This window comes from Haliotis rufescens, unplaced genomic scaffold, assembly GCF_023055435.1.
Source record: "Haliotis rufescens isolate VD_foot unplaced genomic scaffold, xgHalRufe1.0.p SCAF_2, whole genome shotgun sequence".
NCBI classification, from domain to species: domain Eukaryota; kingdom Metazoa; phylum Mollusca; class Gastropoda; order Lepetellida; family Haliotidae; genus Haliotis; species Haliotis rufescens.
The window spans coordinates 23,879,244-23,892,218 of NW_025963890.1; the positions used below are offsets into that span (position 1 = coordinate 23,879,244).

The 12,975-nt window shown below is 39.8% G+C and overlaps 1 protein-coding gene across 6 annotated transcripts in view; it reads left to right on the forward strand.

The window, feature by feature from the left end:
- Positions 1-12,975, forward strand: part of LOC124146190 (otoferlin-like) — a 243,900-nt gene that overhangs the window by 78,544 nt on the left and 152,381 nt on the right. For all 6 annotated transcript variants that reach the window (XM_048399771.1, XM_046516364.2, XM_046516363.2 and 3 more), the window contains exon 3: positions 3,564-3,652. In XM_048399771.1, coding sequence (XP_048255728.1) covers positions 3,564-3,652 — 89 coding nt within the window. The remainder of the gene's footprint in view (positions 1-3,563; positions 3,653-12,975) is intronic.

A 12,975-nucleotide genomic window follows, 5' to 3' on the forward strand; every position in this document is an offset into this window, starting at 1 on the left:
CTGTTGGTTCGATATATGCCAAAACATCAATATCCTCTCCTTAAACATGAAGTTAAGTGGTGCACTAAGGTTAGACCACCTGAAGCAGGTGGATTATGCACATATTTCCATGCATGTAATTAGATGTACAACATCCACACAAGTGCCTCAATGATATTTTCATGGCTTGGAAACTTAGCTGTGAAAACATGGTGTTAAAGTAGAGAAAATATCCTACATTCTATATCCATCCTGGCCTTTTTGTAACTTGGTTCAACTGAACTGAATGTTCTTTTGAGCTGTATCGGCATATTGATCGACCTTGTCCATCCACACAAGTTTTAGATTTTGTATTTATCTTCTTAAACAATATAGCCATGAACTTCATGCTTGACATGGATGATCCGAGCAACAGTGTCCTCTCAGAACTGGAGGTCATTTTGTCATGTACACCGCCATTACAGCAGGTATATTTGAAATGGGTGAAGGTTTACACAAGACATGTCATGATTTTTTTTAGCATTTTGACTTTTAGCTGTATGGTGTGTTTGCTTGACCTTTATCACCATAATGCTTCGACAACTTGATGAAGTGTGCCCATGTGTAATAATTTTCCCGAGTGGCTGATAGGTTATGGGATAAGTTTTAATGTGGCATTGTGTAATGGCAAGTCTATGACTGCACCAAATCACTTTCATGAAAAAATCATGTGGGTGAGGGCATGAATATTGCTGTACACCACATCGTCAAAGTAACAATCAAGGTGTCGTTAAATGTTTTCATCGAAGGTAAAAAAGGATTGAATTATTGCAGGATTAACAAAATATATCAGAGTCTCGCTTCACTGAAATAACATAGAAAGCTTGAGTGCTAGGTTCCTGAGTGAACCAGCAATAGGAAGTTTTACCCATTCCTCACCAATTCATTTACAAGTGATTGTGTAAATTGATATGCAGTAAATATGGCATGTAGTGAAATAATGATAACCTTTATCTATTTTGCCTCTTTTATGACCTGTATAATTTTGATAATTGTGATATTTTGATGTCTGTTATTTAATGATCTATAATATTCACCGAAACAGTTTCCATTGGGTGTAAAAGGCAAAACAGCAGTGAAAATTGTATAAATGGATCTCTGAAAATCAGTGATGACGCAAAAAAGGGTAAGCATTTTCCTGCTTGAAAGATGAAAGTGTTAATGCCACAACCTATCATACCCTCAGAAACATTATTACACATGGGCACACACCATTGGTAGATTCAAAGCCTGAGCACTCAGTTGTTTAAACACGATGGTGGTGAAAGTCAATAACTATCACCATACAGCTAAAAGTCTAAATCTCATTAAAATCTTATCTCTTACTTCGATACAGTACCTCTCTGCATGTAAATCTGAGGACTCAGGAGATTGCATCAGGTGAATTTTCTGATCAGCCAATCAGCATCAAGGCTTCTAAGTTTTTGGTACAAGTGAGTAATGCATTCAGACAAGCATATCTGATGTCTGTATCTTGAAAACTTGGGGACTTCCAGCTGCCAAGAAATACAGCTGCACCATTACCGTATTGTGCATAGTGTGCACTTTTCAAAAGAGAAATACAACTTGTAGAGGGGATGCACATATATACTCACACGCAAAAGAAGCGCAAGTCGAGTATGCAGTATACATGTTATTTATTTTCAACAGTAAAGACAAGAAATACTAATAGGGCAAGATTGACAAAAATTTGACTGAAGACAGTTTAATGGATTAAAAGGCAGATGACATAATTGTTTTTTTTCAAATGTTAAGGGCTTACACAGTTTCGGGTCATTACCCAAAATGTCAGTCAATACCTGGTGTGACCACCATTAGCAATAATCTCTGCCACACATCTCCTGTACATTGAGTGGATCGGACGATTTGTGAAGGCCCTAGGGATCCTCCTGCACACATCCAGAGCAGCTGTGCGTAGTTCATCGGCAGTTGTAGGGACTGGGCGCACATTGTGCAGACGCCTTTGAACATCATCCCACAAGTGTTCGATGGGGTTCAGATCAGGGCTGAGGGCTGGCCACGGTAGAACACAGATGTTGTGTTGTTGCAGAAAGGCCATGGTAGCTCTGGCAACATGGGGACCAGCGTTGTCCTGCTGGAAAATGTGTTGTTGATGTTGTGCAAAAAATGGAACAACATGGGATCTGATCACTTGGTCGATATACCGCTGAGCAGTGACGCCGTGTCCCCGACCTTGACCAACATTCAGAAAGCACATGGGTCCAAGTCTCGCATTAAGTCCAATCCCTGCCCATATCATGACGCTAGGTCCACCCCATGGATCCCTTTCCGCAACGTTGCTGTCAGCGAAACGATCACGTCGACGCCGCCAAATTCTGACTCTTCCATCTGCATGGGAGGCACAAAAGCGACTTTCATCCGAGAAGATGACACGCCTCCACTCACGATGATGCCAATTGTGATGACCCTGTGCCCACTGAAGTCGTGCTTGTCGATGCCGTGGTTGGAGAACAGGAGGATGTGCTGGTCGGCGACATCTGAGGTTGTTGGAACGGAGACGTCGGATCACAGTGTCCTGGCTAATGTGTCGATTATGTTGTTCCTATGGTCTGTCGAGCACTTTCACTTGCAGTTAGGAACATATGTCGCTGGTTTTGACGGGTAATCTGCCGATGTTGTCGAGGTGTGGTCCTAGGACGACCGCTCTGAGGAATGTCATCTGTGGTCTGTGTAGCATTGTATCGATGCAGGAGAAGGTAAATTGTGGTTATGTTAACATTGAAATGACAGGCAACATCTTGGACAGACTCTTCAGGTTCCAAATGTCCCATAGCCTGGTTTCTCTGAATTTGAGTTAGGCGAGGCATTGTTGACCAAGGAGTGGTAGGTCCAAGAATTGGCCACAGTTTGATACCCACTACAGTTCGTGACAGTTTGTGCATTTTCAATTTCGCGAAAAATGGGTGCATGATACCCACATATTCATTGAAATGGTGCGATTTGGCGATTCGTATTTTATGTTACATTTTTACTCGGGGCTTCCAAAATGCAACCAAAAATATTGATAACACCATCAGGCTTCACTACATGCTAAAATTCGTATCAATTTATGGTTCCGTGTTTGTTACCTATTTACTTAAAACCACTTGCCTTTCTTTTGCATGTGAGTATACATGCATATTGTTATACACACTATTGTTTTTGAGCAACATGGTATCTACCCCCCCCCCCAGTCAATGGAATATTTGCGTTCTATGTGTTTTCATATCTACAAATTGAAATTTCTAAAACTGAAAATGAATCAGTTTTGAAAAATGAACAGCTGGTTGGCTCAAAACCTCATTCTGCCGTCTCTAGACTGGGGTCAAAGTTCACTCAGGGTTCACCTGAAGTGACCTGTGGAGGTGTCCTCAGATCTTGACACAGAGGGGAATCGCATCAGAATAATAGATCTGATGGAAATATATTGGAAAACATCAAAACAAGTTGAAAACACGTAAAAGCTGTCTGAAGCACAAAATAGTGACCTTTCTTTGACAAGATGTTGTTTGTGACAATTATCTCCAAATGAATGTTTTTTTCAGTCATTTGAGTGGCCAGTGGCTCGTCCTATTGAGAGTGAGGAGGTTATTGACATTCAGGTCTTCAACTACAACAAATACCTCAGTAACAGGTCAGTACAACTACGACACATCCCTCAGTAACAGGTCAGTATAACTATAACACCTCAGTAACAGGTCAGTACAACTATAACAGATACCTCAGTAACAGGTCAGTATAACTACGACACATACCTCAGTAACAGGTCAGTATAACTACGACACGTACCTCAGTAACAGGTCATTACAACTATAACACATACCTTAGTAATAGGTCAGTATAACTACGACACATACCTTAGTAACAGGTCAGTATAACTACGACACATACCTAAGTAACAGGTCAGTATAACTACGACACATACCTAAGTAACAGGTCAGTATAACTACGACACATACCTCAGAACAGGTCAGTATAACTTTGACACATACCTCAGAACAGGTCAGTATAACTACAACACATACCTAAGTAACAGGTCAGTATAACTACGACACATATCCCTCAGTAACAGGTCAGTACAACTACGACACATACCTCAGAACAGCTCAGTATAACTACGACACATACCTCAGTAACAGGTCAGTATAATTACGACACATACCTCAGAACAGGTCAGTATAACTACGACACATACCTCAGTAACAGGTCAGTATAACTATAACACCTCAGTAACAGGTCAGTATAACTACGACACATACCTCAGTAACCCTTCAGTATAACTATGACACATACCTAAGTAACAGGTCAGTATAATTATAACACCTCAGTAACAGGTCAGTATAACTATGACACATACCTCAGAACAGGTCAGTATAACTATGACACATACCTCAGAACAGGTCAGTATAACTACGACACATACCTCAGAACAGGTCAGTATAACTACGACACATACCTCAGAACAGGTCAGTATAACTACGACACGTACCTCAGTAACAGGTCAGTACAACTATAACAAAATACCAAATACAAGTTCATAAGGTGATAAAACTATAACAAATGCCTCAGTAACTATGGTAACAGGTCAGTACAAGTTAAATTTATGATGCCTACTACATGCAAAATAATTTTAGTTCCTGGTGTATGCTCTGAATACAAGACTGAATGAAGTGACACTGAGAACAAGTATAAACCATCAGCATGCACATTAAATGTGCATCTTTTAAAACCCATAATGAATAAAAGTGTATTTTGTCAGCTTGACCTAGTAACAGTGCAATAATCTTAAGCCGCCTGTTTATCCTGTGTACCAGTGTGCTGACCCACTCAATAGATGCTGCAAGGAGTGTCTGAGTAGATAATGGCCAGGGATGGGGGAAGTTCCAGACACATCACTGAAAAAATGAAGCAATAAGGGCAGGGGTTAAAACAAGACCTACCAGACCTTCCAGTATCAGTCCATCAGAAAACCTATTGACTTGGCTAGGGGGCCATGTCTGCACAATCTAGTATGGAGATATATGGCATTATTCATCCCGGATGTTAATTTGAGCCTGCAGGATTTCCATGGTACTCAACTTTTAAACTGTATCTAATCTGACAACAAACATTTACAGTTTTCTGTTTGTAAGCATCTTCTGCTTATGTAGCATATATGTTTCCAAATGTCTAGGATCATAGACACCGAAATTAAACAATTCTGATGTGACGTAATTATCATAGACAGCAGTCATACCAAGACATTCAGGATGGGAGTTAGATACCTGATCTCCATAATCATTCAGATATATGCGTATACATTATTTGTCTTGACATATCATACTATTTGAAGGATTGCTCATAGTTTGGTGACCCGTGAAGATCCGGGGTAGAATAGGTCTTCAGCAACCCATGCCTGCCGTAACAGGCAACTGTGCTTGTTGTGAGAGGCGACTAATGGGATCGGGTGGTCAGGCTCGCTGACTTGGTTCATGCATGTCATTGTATCTTAATTGCTTAGATCGATGCTCATGATATTAATCACTGGATTGTCTGGTCTAGACACTATTAATTACAGACCGCCGTCATATAGCTGGAACATTGCTGAGTGCAGTGTTAAACAACAACAAACCAACCAGCCAAGTGTAAGCTGTCAGTCACTGGATTGTCCGGTCCAGACTCGATTACAGACCGCTGTCATATAGCTGAGTGCAGTGTTAAACAACAAACAAACATGGTTTGGTGCAGGGTAGTATGAGTCTTGCCTCAAAGCAGTATATCTTGAGTTGACAGCATTGCATTTCACATACACAATTCACAAATCTGAGGACAATAATTATATGTCTAAAGAGAGAAAAATAAATTATTGACTGTAATTCATTGATTGGGCCTGCCGTAAACATTCACTAGTGATACAAGATATTGATACTGATACTGTGCATGAAGATCTATCCAGGCATAAACCTGTTTGTACACAGCAGAGTATTGCACCATTTTGTCATATGATGGTGGGGTTTAGTTCCAGATATGTTGAAAATCTTAATAGAATTATATAGAGGTTATCACACTAGTGTGTTTGGGGATGGTAAATATCCTGTATTAGGAATAAGCATTGTATTTAGCGAACCTCGGTGTTTGTAAACACTGAAAGTAGTCCCTACTTGACTACTGATATTTGCATCTCTATCCGCATATGACCCCAATGGATATCGGGTTTTTTCCATTGGCTTTATCCTGCAGAGAAACCTACTCATTATGTGATAAAAATGAATACTTGAAAACTGCAAACTTTAATGTATTTTTCTTTATAAAAGAATCAGCTGTAAATGCTTTCAAATAGAATGCAATTAAACAGAAATTGTGAAATAACTATTCAATGAAGGAGAAGATATCTATGATGATGAATGTGCCAGGTTCCTGTTTTTGTTTATATTTAAGCATGCACCAATTGATATTTGACTGCTTATGGAAGCTTCATGTCAAGCAGTGATATCATTCCTAAATAAGTATTGCATAAACATGTTTCAGTACTTTTTCTGAACCATTGTTAGTTAAAGTTTTAGAATAGACAAAACTTTAGGGATGATAGATCACTTCACTTGGGTAAACTCTGATTTATATTTTGTGTGCGAATTGAAATACAAAAATTTGGGAAAAATCAAACAAATTAGGCACAAGTGACACACATGTTAGTCATCACCACAAACAAGCAGGAATTAATGCTAAAAATAGTCAGGCCCCTGCATCAAGTGTCTGTCTACAGCTTGTCAATTTTCAGTTTGTCTCAGCCTACCTATAGAGAAAATAAAATATATCCTTCCATTATTTCAATTTAGAATGATTCCTGATTATGCCTATATTTGAAGAAGCCTGTGCATGTGTCTGTGCTACAAACTGGCCAGAAACATGGACAGGCTGTCACTTCGGATCCAACAATGGTTTGATTTTGAATTGTTTAGTTTCCTTCCTGGGGTGGTATAGTATTGACACATTCATCATGACGGCAAAATTAATTTCAACAGCCAGAATTACCTTGACATGAGAAGCTGTAAGATAATATTGTTCATCAGATAGCCATAAGATTGCCATGTGTACAAGACATTCACATCAGACCTCAGATATTCTCAATAGGATATTGTCTGGGATATTTCTTCATATCATATTATATGACAACAGCTCATTACAGAATTGATAGGATTATGTGAGTTCTTATGAAGACTTATTCCTGTTTTACTGATATTCTGGGCTGTAGATGCTCCATGCAAATACAACATCGGTGACACGCACCCAAGGGTTGGCAAGCCCTAACTGTGGTAATGATCAACTAATCCTGTCCTCCACTGCTTAACAGAATTCCATCACAGACATTTGGACATCACAATGTCCTGCTCTCCTCTGACATTAACGACAATATGATGACGAGCTAGGGGGTTTGAATCAATACTATTTTTGTGAAGGAGCTTCACTGAGAACCAGCACCAATTGTGAAACATGGGCAAATAGTGTGGATAAAATTGTCTATGATCTGTACGTCACATTAATTATATACAGACTTTCATTACTGAAGTTAGGAATGTTTGCTCGTAAATAGTGATTAATGGATGGTAGATGTCCCTTTAGAAGCAATTTTAATGTCATGTCAGCAGATGATTTCATGTTTAAGATGCATGTGAAAGATGCATGTTTGCCTTTTCAAAAGGTGTGTGTTGGCTTACAAAAGAATCCACTTTTCTCATGAAGTATGGTATCCATAGTAACTCAACAATTGCGATTATTTTGAGACCTCTGCCTGTCTATACAATGTAGAAGCATTTGATCAGGCTATGTATATTGAGTGTCTGTATGACTTCCCCACCCCACCACCTCATCTGATGTCCTTGTGAGTGGGTAGGTGGGGTGGTAGTAAGTGTTGAGGAGAGAGTTCTTCCTCCTCCACCACCTCATCTGATGTCCTTGTGAGTGGGTAGGTGGGGTGGTAGTAAGTGTTGAGGAGAGAGTTCTTCCTCCTCCACCACCTCATCTGATGTCCTTGTGAGTGGGTAGGTGGGGTGGTAGTAAGTGTTGAGGAGAGAGTTCTTCCTCCTCCACCACCTCATCTGATGTCCTTGTGAGTGGGTAGGTGGGGTGGTAGTAAGTGTTGAGGAGAGAGTTCTTCCTCCTCCACCATCTCATCTGATGTCCTTGTGAGTGGGTAGGTGGGGTCAGGGTAATTGTTGGGGAGAGAGTTCTTCCACCAGCTACTGGGAACACCACCACGTCCCATTGATTGCAGCCAATGGATTTCCTGTCATAAACAGTCCTACACTGCAGTAGTTCCCTGGGAATACAAACAAGGACAACCCAGCAGCAGTACTCCATCAGTCATAGCACTAACAACATCAGTCATAGCACTAACAACATCAGTCATAGCACTAGCAACATCAGTCATAGCACTAACAACATAAGCCATAGTGATAACAACATCAGTCATAGCACTAACAACATCAGTCATAGCACTAGCAATGTAAGCAGTAGCACTAACAATGTCAGTCATAGGACTAACAATGTAAGCCGTACCACTAGCAACCTCAGTCATAGCACTAACAACATCAGTCATAGCACTAACAATGTAAGCCACATCACTAACAACATCAGTCACAGCACTAGCACCATCAGTCATAGCACTAGCATCATCAGTCATAGCATTAACATCAACCATAGCACTAACATCAGCCATAGCACTAACAACATCAGTCATAGCACTAACATCAACCATAGCACTAACATCAGTCATAGCACTAGCATCATCAGTCATAGCATTAACATCAACCATAGCACTAACATCAGTCATAGCACTAGCATCATCAGTTATAGCATTAACATCAGTCATAGCACTAACAACATCAGTCATAGCACTAACAACATCAGTCATAGCACTCACAATGTAAGCAGTAGCACTAACATCAGCCATAGCACTAACAACATCAGTCATAGCACTAACAACATCAGTCATAGCACTAACAACATCAGTCATAGCACTAACAACTTCAGTCATAGCACTAACAACATCAGTCATAGCACTCACAATGTAAGCAGTAGCACTAACGTCAGCCACAGCACAAGCAAAATCAGTCATAGCACTAACAACATAAGCCATAGCACTAGCCACATAAACCATAGCACTAGCCACATCAGTCATAGCATTAACAACATCAGTCATAGCATTAACATGAGTCATAGTACTGACGTCAGCCATAGCACTAACAACATCAGTCATAGCACTAGCACCATCGGTCATATCACTAACACTATAAGCCATAACACTAGCAACATCTGTCATAGCATTAACAACATCAGTCATAGCACTAACAATGTAAGCCATAGCACTAACAACATCAGTCATAGCACTAACAACATCAGTCATAGCACTAACAACATCAGTCATAGCACTAAAAATGTAAGCAGTAGCACTAATAATGTCACTCATAGCACTAACAATGTAATCAGTAGCACTAACGTCAGCCATAGCACTAACAACATCAGTCATAGCACTAACAATGTAAGCCATAGCACTGGCAATGTAAGCAATAGCACTAACAACATCAGTCATAGCACTAACACCATCTGTCATAGCACTAGCAATGTAAGCAGTAGCACTAACAATGTCAGTCATAGCACTAACAATGTAAGCCGTACCACTAGCAACCTCAGTCATAGCACTTACAACATCAGTCATAGCACTAACAATGTAAGCCACATCACTAACAACATCAGTCATAGCACTAGCACCATCAGTCATAGCACTAGCATCATCAGTCATAGCATTAACATCAACCATAGCATTAACATCAACCATAGCACTAACATCAGCCATAGCACTAACAACATCAGTCATAGCACTAACATCAACAATAGCACTAACATCAGTCATAGCACTAGCATCATCAGTCATAGCATTAACATCAACCATAGCACTAACATCAGTCATAGCACTAGCATCATCAGTTATAGCATTAACATCAGTCATAGCACTAACAACATCAGTCATAGCACCAACAACATCAGTCATAGCACTCACAATGTAAGCAGTAGCACTAACATCAGCCATAGCACTAACAACATCAGTCATAGCACTAACAACATCAGTCATAGCACTAACATCTGTCATAGCACTAACAACATCAGTCATAGCACTAACAACATCAGTCATAGCACTAACAACATCAGTCATAGCACTAACAACATCAGTCATAGCACTCACAATGTAAGCAGTAGCACTAACATCAGCCATAGCACTAACAACATCAGTCATAGCACTAACAACATCAGTCATAGCACTAACAACCGTCATAGCACTCACAACATCAGTCATAGCACTAACAACATCAGTCATAGCACTAACAACATCAGTCATAGCACTAACAACATCAGTCATAGCACTTACAACATCAGTCATAGCACTAACAACATCAGTCATAGCACTAACAACATCAGTCATAGCACTTACAACATCAGTCATAGCACTAACAACATCAGTCATAGCACTAACAACATCAGTCATAGCACTAACAACATCAGTCATAGCATTCACAATGTAAGCAGTAGCACTAACATCAGTCATAGCACTAACAACATCAGTCATAGCACTTACAACATCAGTCATAGCACTAACAACATCAGTCATAGCACTAACAACATCAGTCATAGCACTAACAACATCAGTCATAGCACTAACAACATCAGTCATAGCACTCACAATGTAAGCAGTAGCACTAACAACATCAGTCATAGCACTAACAACATCAGTCATAGCACTAACAACATCAGTCATAGCACTTACAACATCAGTCATAGCACTAACAACATCAGTCATAGCACTTACAACATCAGTCATAGCACTAACAACATCAGTCATAGCACTAACAACATCAGTCATAGCACTAACAACATCTGTCATAGCACTTACAACATCAGTCATAGCACTAACAACATCTGTCATAGCACTAACAACATCTGTCATAGCACTAGTAATGTAAGCAGTAGCACTAACAACATCAGTCATAGCACTAACAACATCAGTCATAGCACTAACAACATCAGTCATAGCACTCACAATGTAAGCAGTAGCACTAACAACATCAGTCATAGCACTAACAACATCAGTCATAGCACTAACAACATCAGTCATAGCACTTACAACATCAGTCATAGCACTAACAACATCAGTCATAGCATTAACAACATCAGTCATAGCACTAACAACATCAGTCATAGCACTAACAACATCAGTCATAGCACTAACAACATCAGTCATAGCACTAACAACATCAGTCATAGCACTAACAACATCAGTCATAGCACTAACAACATCAGCCATAGCACTAACAACATCAGCCATAGCACTAACAACATCAGTCATAGCACTAACATCAGTCATAGCACTAACAACATCAGTCATAGCACTAACAACATCAGTCATAGCACTAACAACAGCTATGAATTAAAATTCCTGTCCAGAAAGACTTACATTGAAGTGTCCCTGTTGGATAATCACAGATGTCATGTATTGTTTTCGGATGTCTCTGATATTCGTATATTGACATCTGTAGATCTTATTGTCTGGTTCAGCTATGCTCAATGACAGAATGATGTCCACATCACCACTGATAGGGGTTTTCACCACCTATACAATAGCCTGAATCTCTACTGACATAGGTTATTTATGGTATACTTTATAAAAGCCTGTACCCCTACTGACATAGGTTTTTATATACTCTTTAATGCCAAAATATATTTTTGCTCGATATATATTTTCTCAATTTATTCCGACACATTTGATTGTCAATTGTCTGAATCTAAGAGTAAAACTCCCAGCATAAGCTTGGCGCCGTGTTTTATCCTATACATAACGACTCCATGTCCCTGATGCCCTGTTATTTTGTACTTTTGGATGTCACTTGATGGTAATCCCAGCACTCTCAGTGGTGCCTGAGCCTGTCCATCAGCACCTTGCTATGTCTCTGTACAGTTGCTGGTTGATGTAGACAAGACAACGCAATCTCACATCCAAGCAATTCTGCGAATGAAAGTCAATATGAGAAGAGCTGTCTAAAGCACATGTTCCAGTAGGAGCATCATATTCCCTGGTAATGGCCATCTGTCCTCTCCAGCGGCAATGTCCCTCGTGTACCATATGCTTGTATTACACCAGAGCTTGACCGGATTGAGCCACAAGAAGTAATACTTCAAAAGTTGCTGTCAAGTTCATCCATGGCCTGTCATAATTATTTGTTCATATAGGTTCACACACAGGGTACATCAACCCATTTACCCCTCAGGACATCTTATATTGTACATCTTTGAATATTGCACTCAACCTATAAGATGTTTGTTAGGGAGTCATGAGTAAGTCAGTGAGGTTAACTGACTGGTGTAGGCTACAATTAATACTCATTGATGGAAATGTTATCCTTTTGGGGGGAACATTGATGAAAATTGAAATCAGATATCAGAAAAAAATTAGATAATTGCTCTGGTACATAGAAATTATTTTGTAGACCTACTCAATTTACCGTATTCGACGTAATAAGCGCCCAGGGTGCTCACAAAATTAGAAATAGGGGGCTCTTATTGGAATATTATTTTGGTGGAAAAAAACAGAGTTGAAAGACACATTTCGTGGTTTATGCTGACGGCCTGAACTGTTCATATACGACAGATATATTTTTCCAGAATTTAACTGCCCATATATAAGGGTGCATATAACACACGAGTGCGTATTATACACGAATAAATAAATCTTGTGTACATTGATCAATCGGAAGGAGTGCTAATTGGGATTGTTCACTTGCCAATATATTAGCAAATATCGCCGTGGGCGCTTATTAGAGCGGGGCGCTTATTACGTCGAATACGGTAACTTAACTTAGACTAAAGTCTGGTCCAGACTTGATTATTTACAGAACGCCGTATAGCTGGTATATTGCTGAGTGAAACAAA